Source organism: Neolamprologus brichardi, chromosome 17 (genome assembly GCF_056152115.1).
Source record: "Neolamprologus brichardi isolate AB-2024 chromosome 17, ASM5615211v1, whole genome shotgun sequence".
Taxonomy (NCBI): domain Eukaryota; kingdom Metazoa; phylum Chordata; class Actinopteri; order Cichliformes; family Cichlidae; genus Neolamprologus; species Neolamprologus brichardi.
This window is the reverse complement of record NC_142120.1, coordinates 78,287-90,010: the sequence shown is the minus strand read 5'-3', so window position 1 is coordinate 90,010 and position 11,724 is coordinate 78,287. Positions and strand designations below refer to the sequence as shown.

The 11,724-nt window shown below is 39.6% G+C and overlaps 1 protein-coding gene across 1 annotated transcript; it reads right to left on the bottom strand.

Moving 5' to 3' along the window:
- Nucleotides 1–693: 693 nt before the first annotated feature.
- Nucleotides 694–1,545, bottom strand: LOC148097828 (uncharacterized). Its single transcript, XM_087830445.1, has one exon. The coding sequence runs from the start codon at nucleotides 1,516–1,518 to the stop codon at nucleotides 694–696; it is 825 nt and encodes a 274-aa protein (XP_087686571.1). The 5' UTR covers nucleotides 1,519–1,545.
- Nucleotides 1,546–11,724: the final 10,179 nt, after the last annotated feature.

Genomic DNA, 11,724 nt, shown 5'->3' with positions numbered 1-11,724 from the left:
CATTAGCATAAACTTTCCAGAAATCTAAATAGGACTGAAGGCGAAGCCTGTAACAGAGGAACGCTTTCAATCAACAAGAAAACTGACTAAGCGAACTATGGTTACAGCTGATATACTTTTCAAGTCTAGCCAGCAGTTTTAAATTTCCCCCAATGTCGCCTGCTCTGGCCCCTGGAAGACAATTGACTATGGTTGCCGGTGTCTCAAGCTTGACACGTCTGAGAACAGAATCGCCAAAAAGAGTTTGACCCCCAGCGGGTGTGTCGTCGAGTGGGGAAAAAAAGACGCATGAACAGGTTGGTGGTGTACCTGGGGCTTCTGTTTAGGACTATGCTTCCTTCTCACCGTCACTGTGACATAGCTTTTGTGTTTCGTGTTTCCCAAGCTGCTCAAGACAGTCTGCCGGGGAAAAACAAATTTTCTTCTTTACAAACTGACTTTAGTTTCCTTTGTTTTGACTCAATATCCATCACCAAAGACTAAATACATCTGCAGCTTTGAGGGGTTTTGAGCTGAAGAGCTCAAGATTATCCCATTAATCTGATGATCAATAATCAATAATGCTTTGTAAAATTAAGGTTCTTTTAATAAAAGTAAAGATGTTCCAGAGATGAACAATAAGAAAATAAAACAATAATAACACAAAGTTATTGTATTATAGTTATAATAGTTGCACATGAATCTGAATTCAAATCACTGTATTTTGCATGCATCATTTTGCAGAACCGTAACTACAGCAGTTAATACAGCTCCCACTGGACCCTCCGCTTTTTCCGCAGCTGTTTTAACTGCAGCAAGAGCAGCACAAGCAGCAACAGTTATAACAGCTTTAATGAATGGGTTGTCTGTCTCTGCCTGTTTCCTTGCTTGTTGTAACTCAATTTTTGGATTTTCTGTTTTAAGTCGTTTCATTTCTTCTTGTATGGCTGCTAGAGACTCTTTAAACATGTTGCTGGTGTAGTATATGCTTTCATTTCTCCGAACCATGGTGTTGATCTTCTCCAGCAGCTCTCCAACCTGAGTGGGATCCTTTTGTCTGTTGTTAAAAACATGATATCCTCCTCCACACTGATGGATGAAGCTTTGGAGGGCTGAATTTCCACTGATTGCTGTTTCTACAGTAACTTCATCAGCTTCCAGATCGTCTCCATGGGTGAGCAAGGCCAGAGTGTAATCTGCTGACTTTTTTCCAAACACCTTTTGAATGATTTTCACAGTTTCTTGTTCTTCTTTGGTAAATCTGTTTGGTTGGATCACAACCAGGAATACATGAGGACCAGGAGCAGATAATGAGATGCATCTAATAATCTCTCTCTTCACCTCATCTTCAGGTAGTATGGTGTCAAACAAACCTGGAGTATCAACTACAGCCAGGGTTTGACCTTCAAACTCTCCTCTTTCCTTCTGACACTCTGATGTCACAGAGGAAGCAGATGCTGTCGATTTAAAAGCTTTTTTTCCCAAGATGGTGTTTCCTGATGCACTCTTCCCAACTCCAGTTTTCCCAACAAGCACCATCCTGAGTTCTTTCTCTGCATCTGATAGAGATGACAAAGACATGGTTGGTGTTGTAAACAACTTCATGTTCAAGCTCTTTATATCAGCTTCTCTTTGAAAATATTATTCATCCATTCCAGACATACTTTGTCACACATTATTAATTATATCAGTTTCTGGAAAATGTTTCAATGAGCTTTTTTTTCTTATTTTAATCACTGAAAACTGAAAAAATGTTCATTTTATTTCAGCTTCGAGGTATTGATGTTTATAAAATGTATTTTAAAAATATTTTAAAAATCATCATAAGCTCATTAAAAATGGTTTGCAGTATTGTGCAGACTGGCAATGTGTTTTCATATGTTTTGGATCAGTAATCATATTTTTTTAAAAGAAGAAAGCCATCAAAGTTTTTCATGACAATGTAAACAGAGAAAGATATAAAAAAAAAGTGATAAAAACTAATCAAAGTTAAAACAGGTGGATTGACTTGCAGTTGAAGTATAAATGTAACATAAAAATGACAGTTTTAATGTACTTACCAAGCAGAGGATTTATGTCTGGAAGGTTTTTGTCTGCCATGTCTGTCCTTATGATTCTGTATTACTGTTGATTTTTTTGCTGAGTAGTTCTTTTTTAATTATTAGAGTTTTGTTTCTCCACCCTTCCTCTGAACACGTCCTGTCCTTTTATAGCAAAGAGCTGACTAACATCAGGATCAAGAAAGGAAACGCAAATAACTGCTCGGTGTTGGTTTCAGGCTGCTTTTTCAGTTTAGTTTGTCAGAGGTAAGTGTGCACTTTGTGTGCACCATGTTTTTGCTACACTGAGAGAGGAGGAGCAACAATCTAAGATGCCTGCAATGGCTCTTCTCTCTGTACAGTACTGTGCAAAAACCTTGAGCCACACCCCTTTCTGTATATTTTGCTTCCAAGCATCACGACTTTCCAGTGGGTTTTTTTTTTGTGTGCTTTTAAGCAACAGTTCTTCAACTTTATGAAGGTTTTTCCAATTTTTCCCTTCTAACTTGGTTGGTTTTCAGTCCCGTTCTTGTGCTTGACCATTTTCACAGGAAACTCTGGGCTGGTGTCGTGTCAAGACAAAAGAGACCTGAGCAAAAATACAATATTAAATTGAATCTTTAGGTTCTTTGTTACCAGAAGCCTGCACTGTAAGAAGTAATCTATAGAATTTACCCAATAAATCTGAGGTAACAATTTGCAGTGACTTTTTTGGGGTAGATTTAAGTCAATATATTGTGTATAAAATAGCTTCAATAAATAGCTATGAAATACTTAATTAAATTGGGTAAAATTTACCCCATATTTATGTATATATTCAACAGCTACTTACTCATTGAAATTAGGTAAAATTATCCCTTGCTTGCTAGTTGGTAATACCTGATAAATACTAATAAAATTTAATTATTATCAGTTGATAAACATTACCTAATCATATAAGGTCAAATGTACCCCTCAAAAAAGACATTCAGATCATCTCAATGTTTTTATTCCATAAAAACAGAGAATAAAGTGCAACACAACAGCTTCAAGCAAGCTTTCAAGTAATGAACCTGTTTTATAACTTCTAAATTAACAACTTTAAAAGTTGTTTTAATAATGTTGGACAATAACACATCCCTTTTTTTTCAAGATGGGCTTTGAGATCAGTGTAATCAAAGCAGAACTGGAAGACATCAAATCTGAAAATCAGTCTTTATATGATCAGCTGGAACAGATGAGGAAGCAAATGGAACAGAGAAGCAAAAGAGGAGTTTCTCTCTTTTTCAGGAGCTTTGCCCCGTCAAGTTCCAAAAGAAGTTTCTGAAAAGTGTCAAATGTGTTCTTCAGCTCCTTCGGATATTCGAGGTTGAGGGCATATATCACTCCCATCAGCAGTACACATGCCTTTGTTTGGCTTCGACATCCTTGGTTTCCCTCAATCACAATGAACACATCTGACGGATCCTCCTCAGCCATGATGTTGTGGATCACGATCACCTTCATCCTATTGTCTGTGTAATCCTCACATTCCTACGTGTTAAAAAAAGGAAACAAAAAGCATACACGTTTTATTTTATTTAAGATGCTTTTTCAATTTCTTTTTACACTTAAATGCAGATAATAGTACTATAAGACAGCTTTACAATATACTAGAAGGTTATAACAAACATAATATTGGAAAACTGATTAGGAGTTGGGAGGGTGACCTCCAGTGTCATTGTGATGATCATGCCTGGAGTGAGTGCATACAATCTGTGGATTCTTTATTTCTTAGTAACAGATTTAAAGAAACACAATATAAAATTTTACATAGATAGTACAGGACGCCCATTTTTCTGAATAAAATTGATCGGAGCAGGTCTGCACAATGTATTAAATGTAAATCTGTGGTGGGGTCCTACTGTCTTTGAACAAAAATCTCAAAAATCTCAAAAGGTATATTTAAAAAAAAGAATACAAAAAGATCCAGCTCAGTATTTATTGGGGCTACCAATTCTGAACAAATTTCCAGATAAAAACAAATATATACTATTATGTAAATTATTGTTTTTGGCAAGAAAATGTATTCTTTTCAATTGGATTAATGAAAAACCACCAACAATAACTCAGTGGTATAAAGAAGTCTTTAGAATTTTACCAATGGAAAGACTGAGTGCAAAATTAAGTGCCAATGAAGATATTTTTTTGGATATATGGCGCCCGCTATTGGATTACTTACCTGATGATCTGAAGAAAACCATAGTGAGAGGGGCAGCCCCACTCCAATGGTGGGTTGAGTTTGTCAGGACAAATGTGTAAATGACTGGTAGACCGAATTATATATACAGTGTTAGTTTTTCATTTATATGTCTCAGACTGCTTATTGAGTTTGTTTGTTTTTTGTTTTTGCTTTTTTTTTCTCTCTGTTGTTGTTGTGGTAATTGTTTTTGTCTTTTGTTTTTTTCGTTGTTTTTTTGTATAAAGGAAAAAGTAAATAAAAATACGATGAAGAAGATGGCAGCACGGTGGCATGGTGGTTAGCACTGTTGCCGCACAGCAAGAACGTCCTGAGTTCAATTCCAACATCAGGCCGGGGTCTTTCTGTGTGGAGTTTGCATGTTCTCCCCGTGTTTGTGTGGGTTCCCTCTGGGTACTCCGGCTTCCTCCCACCGTCCAAAGACATGCAGCCTTTCGGGGATAGGTTAATTGGAAAATCCAAATTGCCATTAGGTGTGAATGTGCGATTGAATGTGAGTGCAAATGGTTGTCTGTCCCTGTGTGTTGGCCCTGCGACAGACTGGCAACCTGTCCAGGGTGTACCCCGCCTCTCGCCCTATGACAGCTGGGATAGGCTCCTGCGACCCTGAAAAGGATAAACGGAAGCGAATGGATGAAGAAGATGCTTTTTCAATAAATTTCAGTTTATCTAAAGAGGGGAGTGAACAGAAAATGAATGGAGAAGGGGGGGACAGGGGGATAGGACAGGAGAGAATGGTAAATGGTCTGTATTTGTATAGAGCTTTACTAGTCCCTAAGGACCCCAAAGCGCTTTACACATTCAGTCATCCACCCATTCACACACACATTCACACACTGTAGGGAGATACAATTTAGTGAAAATACTAAGTCGAGTGGTTTACAAGAGGGGATATAATAAACAAATCGAAACAGAATAACTCAGGATATACAGTGGCATGCAAAAGTTTGGGCAACCTTGTTAATAGTCATTATTTCCCTGTATAAATCCTTAGTTCTTATAAGAAAAAAATATTGCACACTTTCTGTACATCCAATAAACTTCATTTCACTTCTCAAATATCACTATGTCTCCGATATGATATATTTAACTGAGATTTTTTATAAGAACAACCAACGATTTATACAGTAAAATAATGACTATTAACAAGGTTGCCCAAACGTTTCCTAACCCACTGTAGCGAATCAACCCTAGCATTACAAAGTGAACCAAAATGATACAAAATGACAAAAAACACAAGAAAATCAAAATGCTGAATCAAAACCATGAAGAATTTATTAATTTTTTTTTGTTTAAAAAGAACAATTTTTATATTCATGGGTTATTTCACTCAGTGTCCCCAATGATGATATGCATACCTACTCATAAGCCAGCCATTTTTGAATGTGTTGCTCCCCTTTTGACCTCAATGAGTTTGATTAACTCACTTCAGAGCCTGTCTAACTAGGCCATGAAAATCTGCTCATGGGGAAGACCCATGTGCCTCTGGAACTGTGCACTGATCTGCAAAAACAAATTTACCCTTGGACAAAGGTGGGGTGAAAGGCAGAACAGAGGCACTAGTCATGGCAGCACGGGACCAAGCTGTCAGCATTAGATCCATTGAGGCTGGGGTCTATCACATCAGGCAAGACGCCAGGTGCAGGCTGTGTGAAGATGCCCCTGAGACAATCCACCACATAATCGCAGGGTGCAAAATGCTAGCAGAGAGATGTGTATAACAAATTAAAACCTCTTCACAGAAACTAGGTGAGAGGGAGAGAACAAGAAAAAGCAGTTTATTGTTGTCTGTCTGACATTTAACCATCATCAGACACTTTGATTGTAATGCTCCAAGTCAACTTCACAGGCCGTGCCTTCTTTTGAATGCTCGTTGTTGAACCAGTTTGAACTGAAAACAATGGGACCTGCCCTTTTCAAACTGAAAGTTTCTCCTTGCGTGACGGGATGAATAACTGTCAGCGATGAAAGGTATGCAGTAATTGCTAGGATCATTGTAGACAGTGTTTCAGAATTCGTCATGGTAACAGAGAAAGACAAATTTAGCATTGTTCCTCAGCAGGTCTGATCACTAACTGCCCAAAAGCAGTAAGCATATTGATCCACCAGTTCTATTGATGATGGTGTCAGTAAAATAACCGCACATTCAACTTATTGAAGAACTAAAGGGATACATCAGGTAAAATAAAAAAAAAGAGTCTCCATTAGTCCCACAGTTTGGCTGTTCATATTATGTCACTTGGTGTTCGCTCGCTCTGTGGTAGAGTATCACTTCCTGTTCCTGCTCAAACACAGTGGTGTTTCTGAGTAGCTTATTTGCTTAGCAGTTTAAATAACAACTTTTAAATACATTCTTTTTTCAGAGTATAATCTTCACGTGCTTCATCCGAAGCACACTTTCTGTGTACTCACTACCTAATTTATAGCCAAAGTATTCACTCACTGTCTCTGTACTGTTTCACTAGCTTAGCTTAGCTCATAGCCGACTCGTTAGCACCATGGCTACTTCACCTGTCCCTCCTGCACTTTCTTGCTCATTGTGTCAGATGTTTAGTTACTCCTCGGCCTCCTTTAGCAGTAATGATATCTGTAACAAATGTAGCATATTTGCAGCTCTGGAGGCCAGGATTACTAAATTGGAGACTCTGCTTCGCACCCTTCATTCACCCTTAGCTAGCCAGGCCCCTGTAGCTGGTGCAGCCGAAGATAGCGTAGGCCCCGCTAGCTGTTCCCTGGCAGATCCCAAGCAGCTGGGGAAAGAGGGCGGCTGGGTGACGGTGAGGAGGAAGCATAGTCCTAAACAGAAGCCCCAGGTACACCACCAACCTGTTCATGTGTCTAACCGTTTTTCCCCACTCGGCGACACACACGCTGGGGGTCATTCTCTGGTAATTGGTGATTCTGTTCTCAGACATGTGAAGCTAGAGACACCGGCAACCATAGTCAATTGTCTTCCAGGGGCCAGAGCAGGCGACATTGAAGGAAATTTAAAACTGCTAGCTAAGGGTAAACGTAAATTCAGTAAAATCATAATTCACGTCGGCAGTAATGACACCCGGTCACGCCAATCGGAGGTCACTAAAATTAATATTGAATCGGTGTGCAACTTTGCCAAAACAATGTCGGACTCTGTAGTTTTCTCTGGTCCCCTCCCCAATCAGACCAGGAGTGACATGTTTAGCCGCATGTTCTCCTTAAATTGCTGGCTGTCTGAGTGGTGTCCCAGAAACAATGTGGGCTTCATAGATAATTGGCAAACCTTCTGGAGGAAACCTGGTCTTGTTAGGAGAGATGGCATCCATCCCACTTTGGATGGAGCAGCTCTCATTTCTAGAAATATGGACAAATTTATTAAACCCCTCAAAATATGACTATCCAGAGTTGGGACCAGGAAGCAGAGTTGCATTCTTAAACGGCTCTCTGCAGCTTCTCTCCTCCTGCTACCCCCCCAAAAACCCATCTCCATAGAGACTGTGTCAGCTTCCAAAAAGACAAAAAACAAACTAAAACCAGCAACAAACAACTTAAACATAAACAATTACAAAGAAAGAACAATACAGTATCCACATCTGAACCAAAGAGTAAAACAGTGAAATGTGGATTATTAAATATTAGGTCTCTCTCCTCCAAGTCTCTGTTAGTACATGACTTAATAATTGATCAACAAATTGATTTACTCTGCCTTACAGAAACCTGGTTGCAGCAGGATGATTATGTTAGTTTAAATGAATCAACACCCCCGAGTCATTCTAACTAACAGAAATCTTCAAGCACAGGTTGAGGGGGCGGTGTGGCAGCAATTTTTCACACCAGTCTATTAATTAATGAAAGACCAAGACAGACTTTTAATTCATTTGAAAGCCTGATGCTTAACATTGTCCACCCCAGCTGTGAAACTCAGAAACCAGTCTTACTTGTTATCATCTATCGTCCACCTGGGCCTTACACAGAGTTTCTGTCTGATTTCTCAGACTTTATATCTAATTTAGTTCTGAGCTCAGATAAAATAATTATTGTGGGTGATTTTAACATCCATGTAGATGCTAAAAATGACAGCCTCAACATGGCATTTAATCTGTTATTAGACTCAATTGGTTTCTCTCAAAATGTAAAAGAACCCACCCGCCACTTTAATCACACTCTAGATCTTGTTTTAACATATGGCATAGAAACTGAACATTTAACAGTGTTTCCTGAAAACCCTCTCCTGTCTGATCATTTCCTGATAACATTTACATTTACAATAATTGATTACACAGCAGTGGAGAGTAGACTTTATCAAAGTACATGTCTTTCTGAAAGCGCTGTAACTAAGTTTAAGAATATAATCCACCCACTGTTATCATCGTCAATGCCCTGTACCAACACAGAGCAGAGCAGCTATCTGAACGCTACCCCAACAGAGGTTGATTATCTTGTTAATAATTTCACCTCCTCACTACGTACGACTCTGGATACTGTAGCTCCAGTGAAAACTAAGGTCTCTAATCAGAAGTACCTGACTCCGTGGTATAATTCTCAAACACGTACCCTAACGCAGATGACTCGTAATCTGGAGAGGAAATGGCGTGTCACAAATTTAGAGGATCATCATTTAGCCTGGAGAAATAGTTTGTTGCTTTATAAGAAAGCCCTCCGCAAAGCCAGAACATCTTACTATTCGTCACTGATTGAAGAAAATAAGAACAACCCCAGGTTTCTCTTCAGCACTGTAGCCAGGCTGACAAAAAGTCAGAGCTCTTTTGAGCCAACCATCCCTTTAACGTTAACTAGTAATGACTTCATGAACTTCTTCACAAATAAAATTTTTATCATTAGAGAAAAAATTACCAATAATCATCCCACAGATGTAATATTATCTACAGCTACTCTTAGTACCATTGATGTTAAGTTAGACTCTTTTTCTCCAATTGATCTTTCTGAGTTAACTTCAATAATTACTTCCTCCAAACCATCAACGTGTCTTTTAGACCCCATTCCTACAAAACTGCTCAAAGAAGTCCTGCCATTGATTAATTCTTCGATCTTATATATGATCAACCTATCTCTAATAATCGGCTATGTACCACAGGCCTTCAAGGTGGCTGCAGTTAAACCTTTACTCAAAAAGCCATCTCTAGACCCAGCAGTCTTAGCTAATTATAGGCCAATCTCCAACCTTCCTTTCATATCAATAATCCTTGAAAGAGTAGTTGTCAAACAGCTAACAGATCATCTGCAGAGGAATGGTTTATTTGAAGAGTTTCAGTCAGGTTTCAGAGCTCATCACAGCACAGAAACAGCTTTAGTGAAGGTTACAAATGGTCTTCTTATGGCCTCTGACAGTGGACTCATCTCTGTGCTTGTCCTGCTAGACCTTAGTGCAGCATTCGATACTGTTGACCATAATATCCTATTAGAGCGATTAGAACATGCTGTAGGTATTACAGGTACTGCACTGCAGTGGTTTGTATCATATCTATCTAATAGACTCCAATTTGTGCATGTAAATGGAGAGTCCTCTTCACACACTGAGGTTAATTATGGAGTTCCACAGGGTTCAGTGCTAGGACCAATTCTGTTTACATTATACATGCTTCCCTTAGGCAGCATCATTAGAAGACATAGCATACATTTTCACTGCTATGCAGATGACACCCAGCTCTATCTGTCCATGAAGCCAGATAACACACACCAATTAGTTAAACTGCAGGAATGTCTTAAAGACATAAAGACCTGGATGGCCGCTAACTTTCTGCTTCTTAATTCAGATAAAACTGAGGTCATTGTACTCGGCGCTGAAAAGCTTAGAAATATGGTATCTAACCAGATTCTTACTCTGGATGGCATTACCTTGGCCTCCAGTAACACTGTGAGGAACCTTGGAGTCATTTTTGACCAGGATATGTCCTTCAACGCACATATTAAACAAATATGTAAGACTGCGTTCTTCCATTTGCGCAACATCTCTAAAATTAGAAATATCCTCTCTCAGAGTGACGCTGAAAAACTAGTTCATGCATTTATTACTTCCAGGCTGGACTACTGAAATTCATTATTATCAGGATGTCCAAAAAACTCGCTGAAAGGCCTTCAGCTAATCCAAAATGCTGCAGCAAGAGTACTGACAGGGACTAGAAAGAGAGAGCATATTTCTCCTGTTTTGGCTTCCCTTCATTGGCTTCCTGTTAAATCCAGAATTGAATTCAAAATCCTGCTCCTCACATACAAGGTCTTAAATAATCAGGCCCCATCTTATCTTAATGACCTTGTGGTACCATATCACCCTATTAGAGCACTTCGCTCTCACACTGCAGGCTTACTTGTTGTTCCTAGAGTATTTAAAAGTAGAATGGGAGGGAGAGCCTTCAGTTTTCAGGCCCCTCTTCTGTGGAACCAGCTTCCAGTTTGGATTCGGGAGACAGACACTATCTCTACTTTTAAGATTAGGCTTAAAACTTTCCTTTTTGCTAAAGCATTAAGTTAGGGCTGGACCAGGTGACCCTGAATCCTCCCTTAGTTATGTTGCAATAGATGTAGGCTGCCGGGGGATTCCCATGATGCATTGAGTTTTTCCTTTCCAGTCACCTTTCTCCCTCACTATGTATTAACAGACCTCTCTGCATTGAATCATATCTGTTATTAACTTCTGTCTCTCTTCCACAGCATGTCTTTTATCCTGTCTTCCTTCTCTCACCCCAACCGGTCGCAGCAGATGGCCGCCCCTCCCTGAGCCTGGTTCTGCCGGAGGTTTCTTCCTGTTAAAAGGGAGTTTTTCCTTCCCACTGTCGCCAAAGTGCTTGCTCATAGGGGGTCATATGATTGTTGGGTTTTTCTCTGTATCTATGAAGCGCCTTGAGGCGACTTTTGTTGTGATTTGGTGCCATATAAATAAAATTGAATTGAATTGAATTGAATTATGATACCAGCAAAGTGAACAGATCAGAATATAGCATATCATATAGCCATACACCCAATCTCAAGAAAGATTAGGTGTATGGTTTGTGCCCAAATTTGATTGATGACCCTAGCCTTGACCTTACCGCAAGTACTCCGGAAGTGTCTAATTGATTCCAGATGTGTGACTAATCGCATCCGGCAGGAAAAAAACATTTATGTTTTGTCCTGAGATGGAGGGGGTCTGTGGAGGGGGGGAAAAGTTCAGGGATAATTCTGATCAGATAGGGAGGGGGTGGTTCCTGGGGGGATGGTTGAGGAAAGGTTCAGGGGCATGGAGAGTTCAGGGGGGTAATGCAACAGATTTCTGTTTAGTCAGTGCTGCATAGGGAGACAGAATGATCGCAGCAGTTAGTTCTTCACAGACAAGAGTTGAACTCAGTTTGAATTCTGTTTAAATGTTTCAGTATCAACCCCGTGTCAATATGACTTGTAATGGATTGCATTTATAGAGATTGACAGACCACGTGACTTTCGCGCATTGCATTGTGGGTACGAATGGCAACAAAATCAAAACACTGCATCAAGCGCTAGCATTTCCAGCATCCAGCA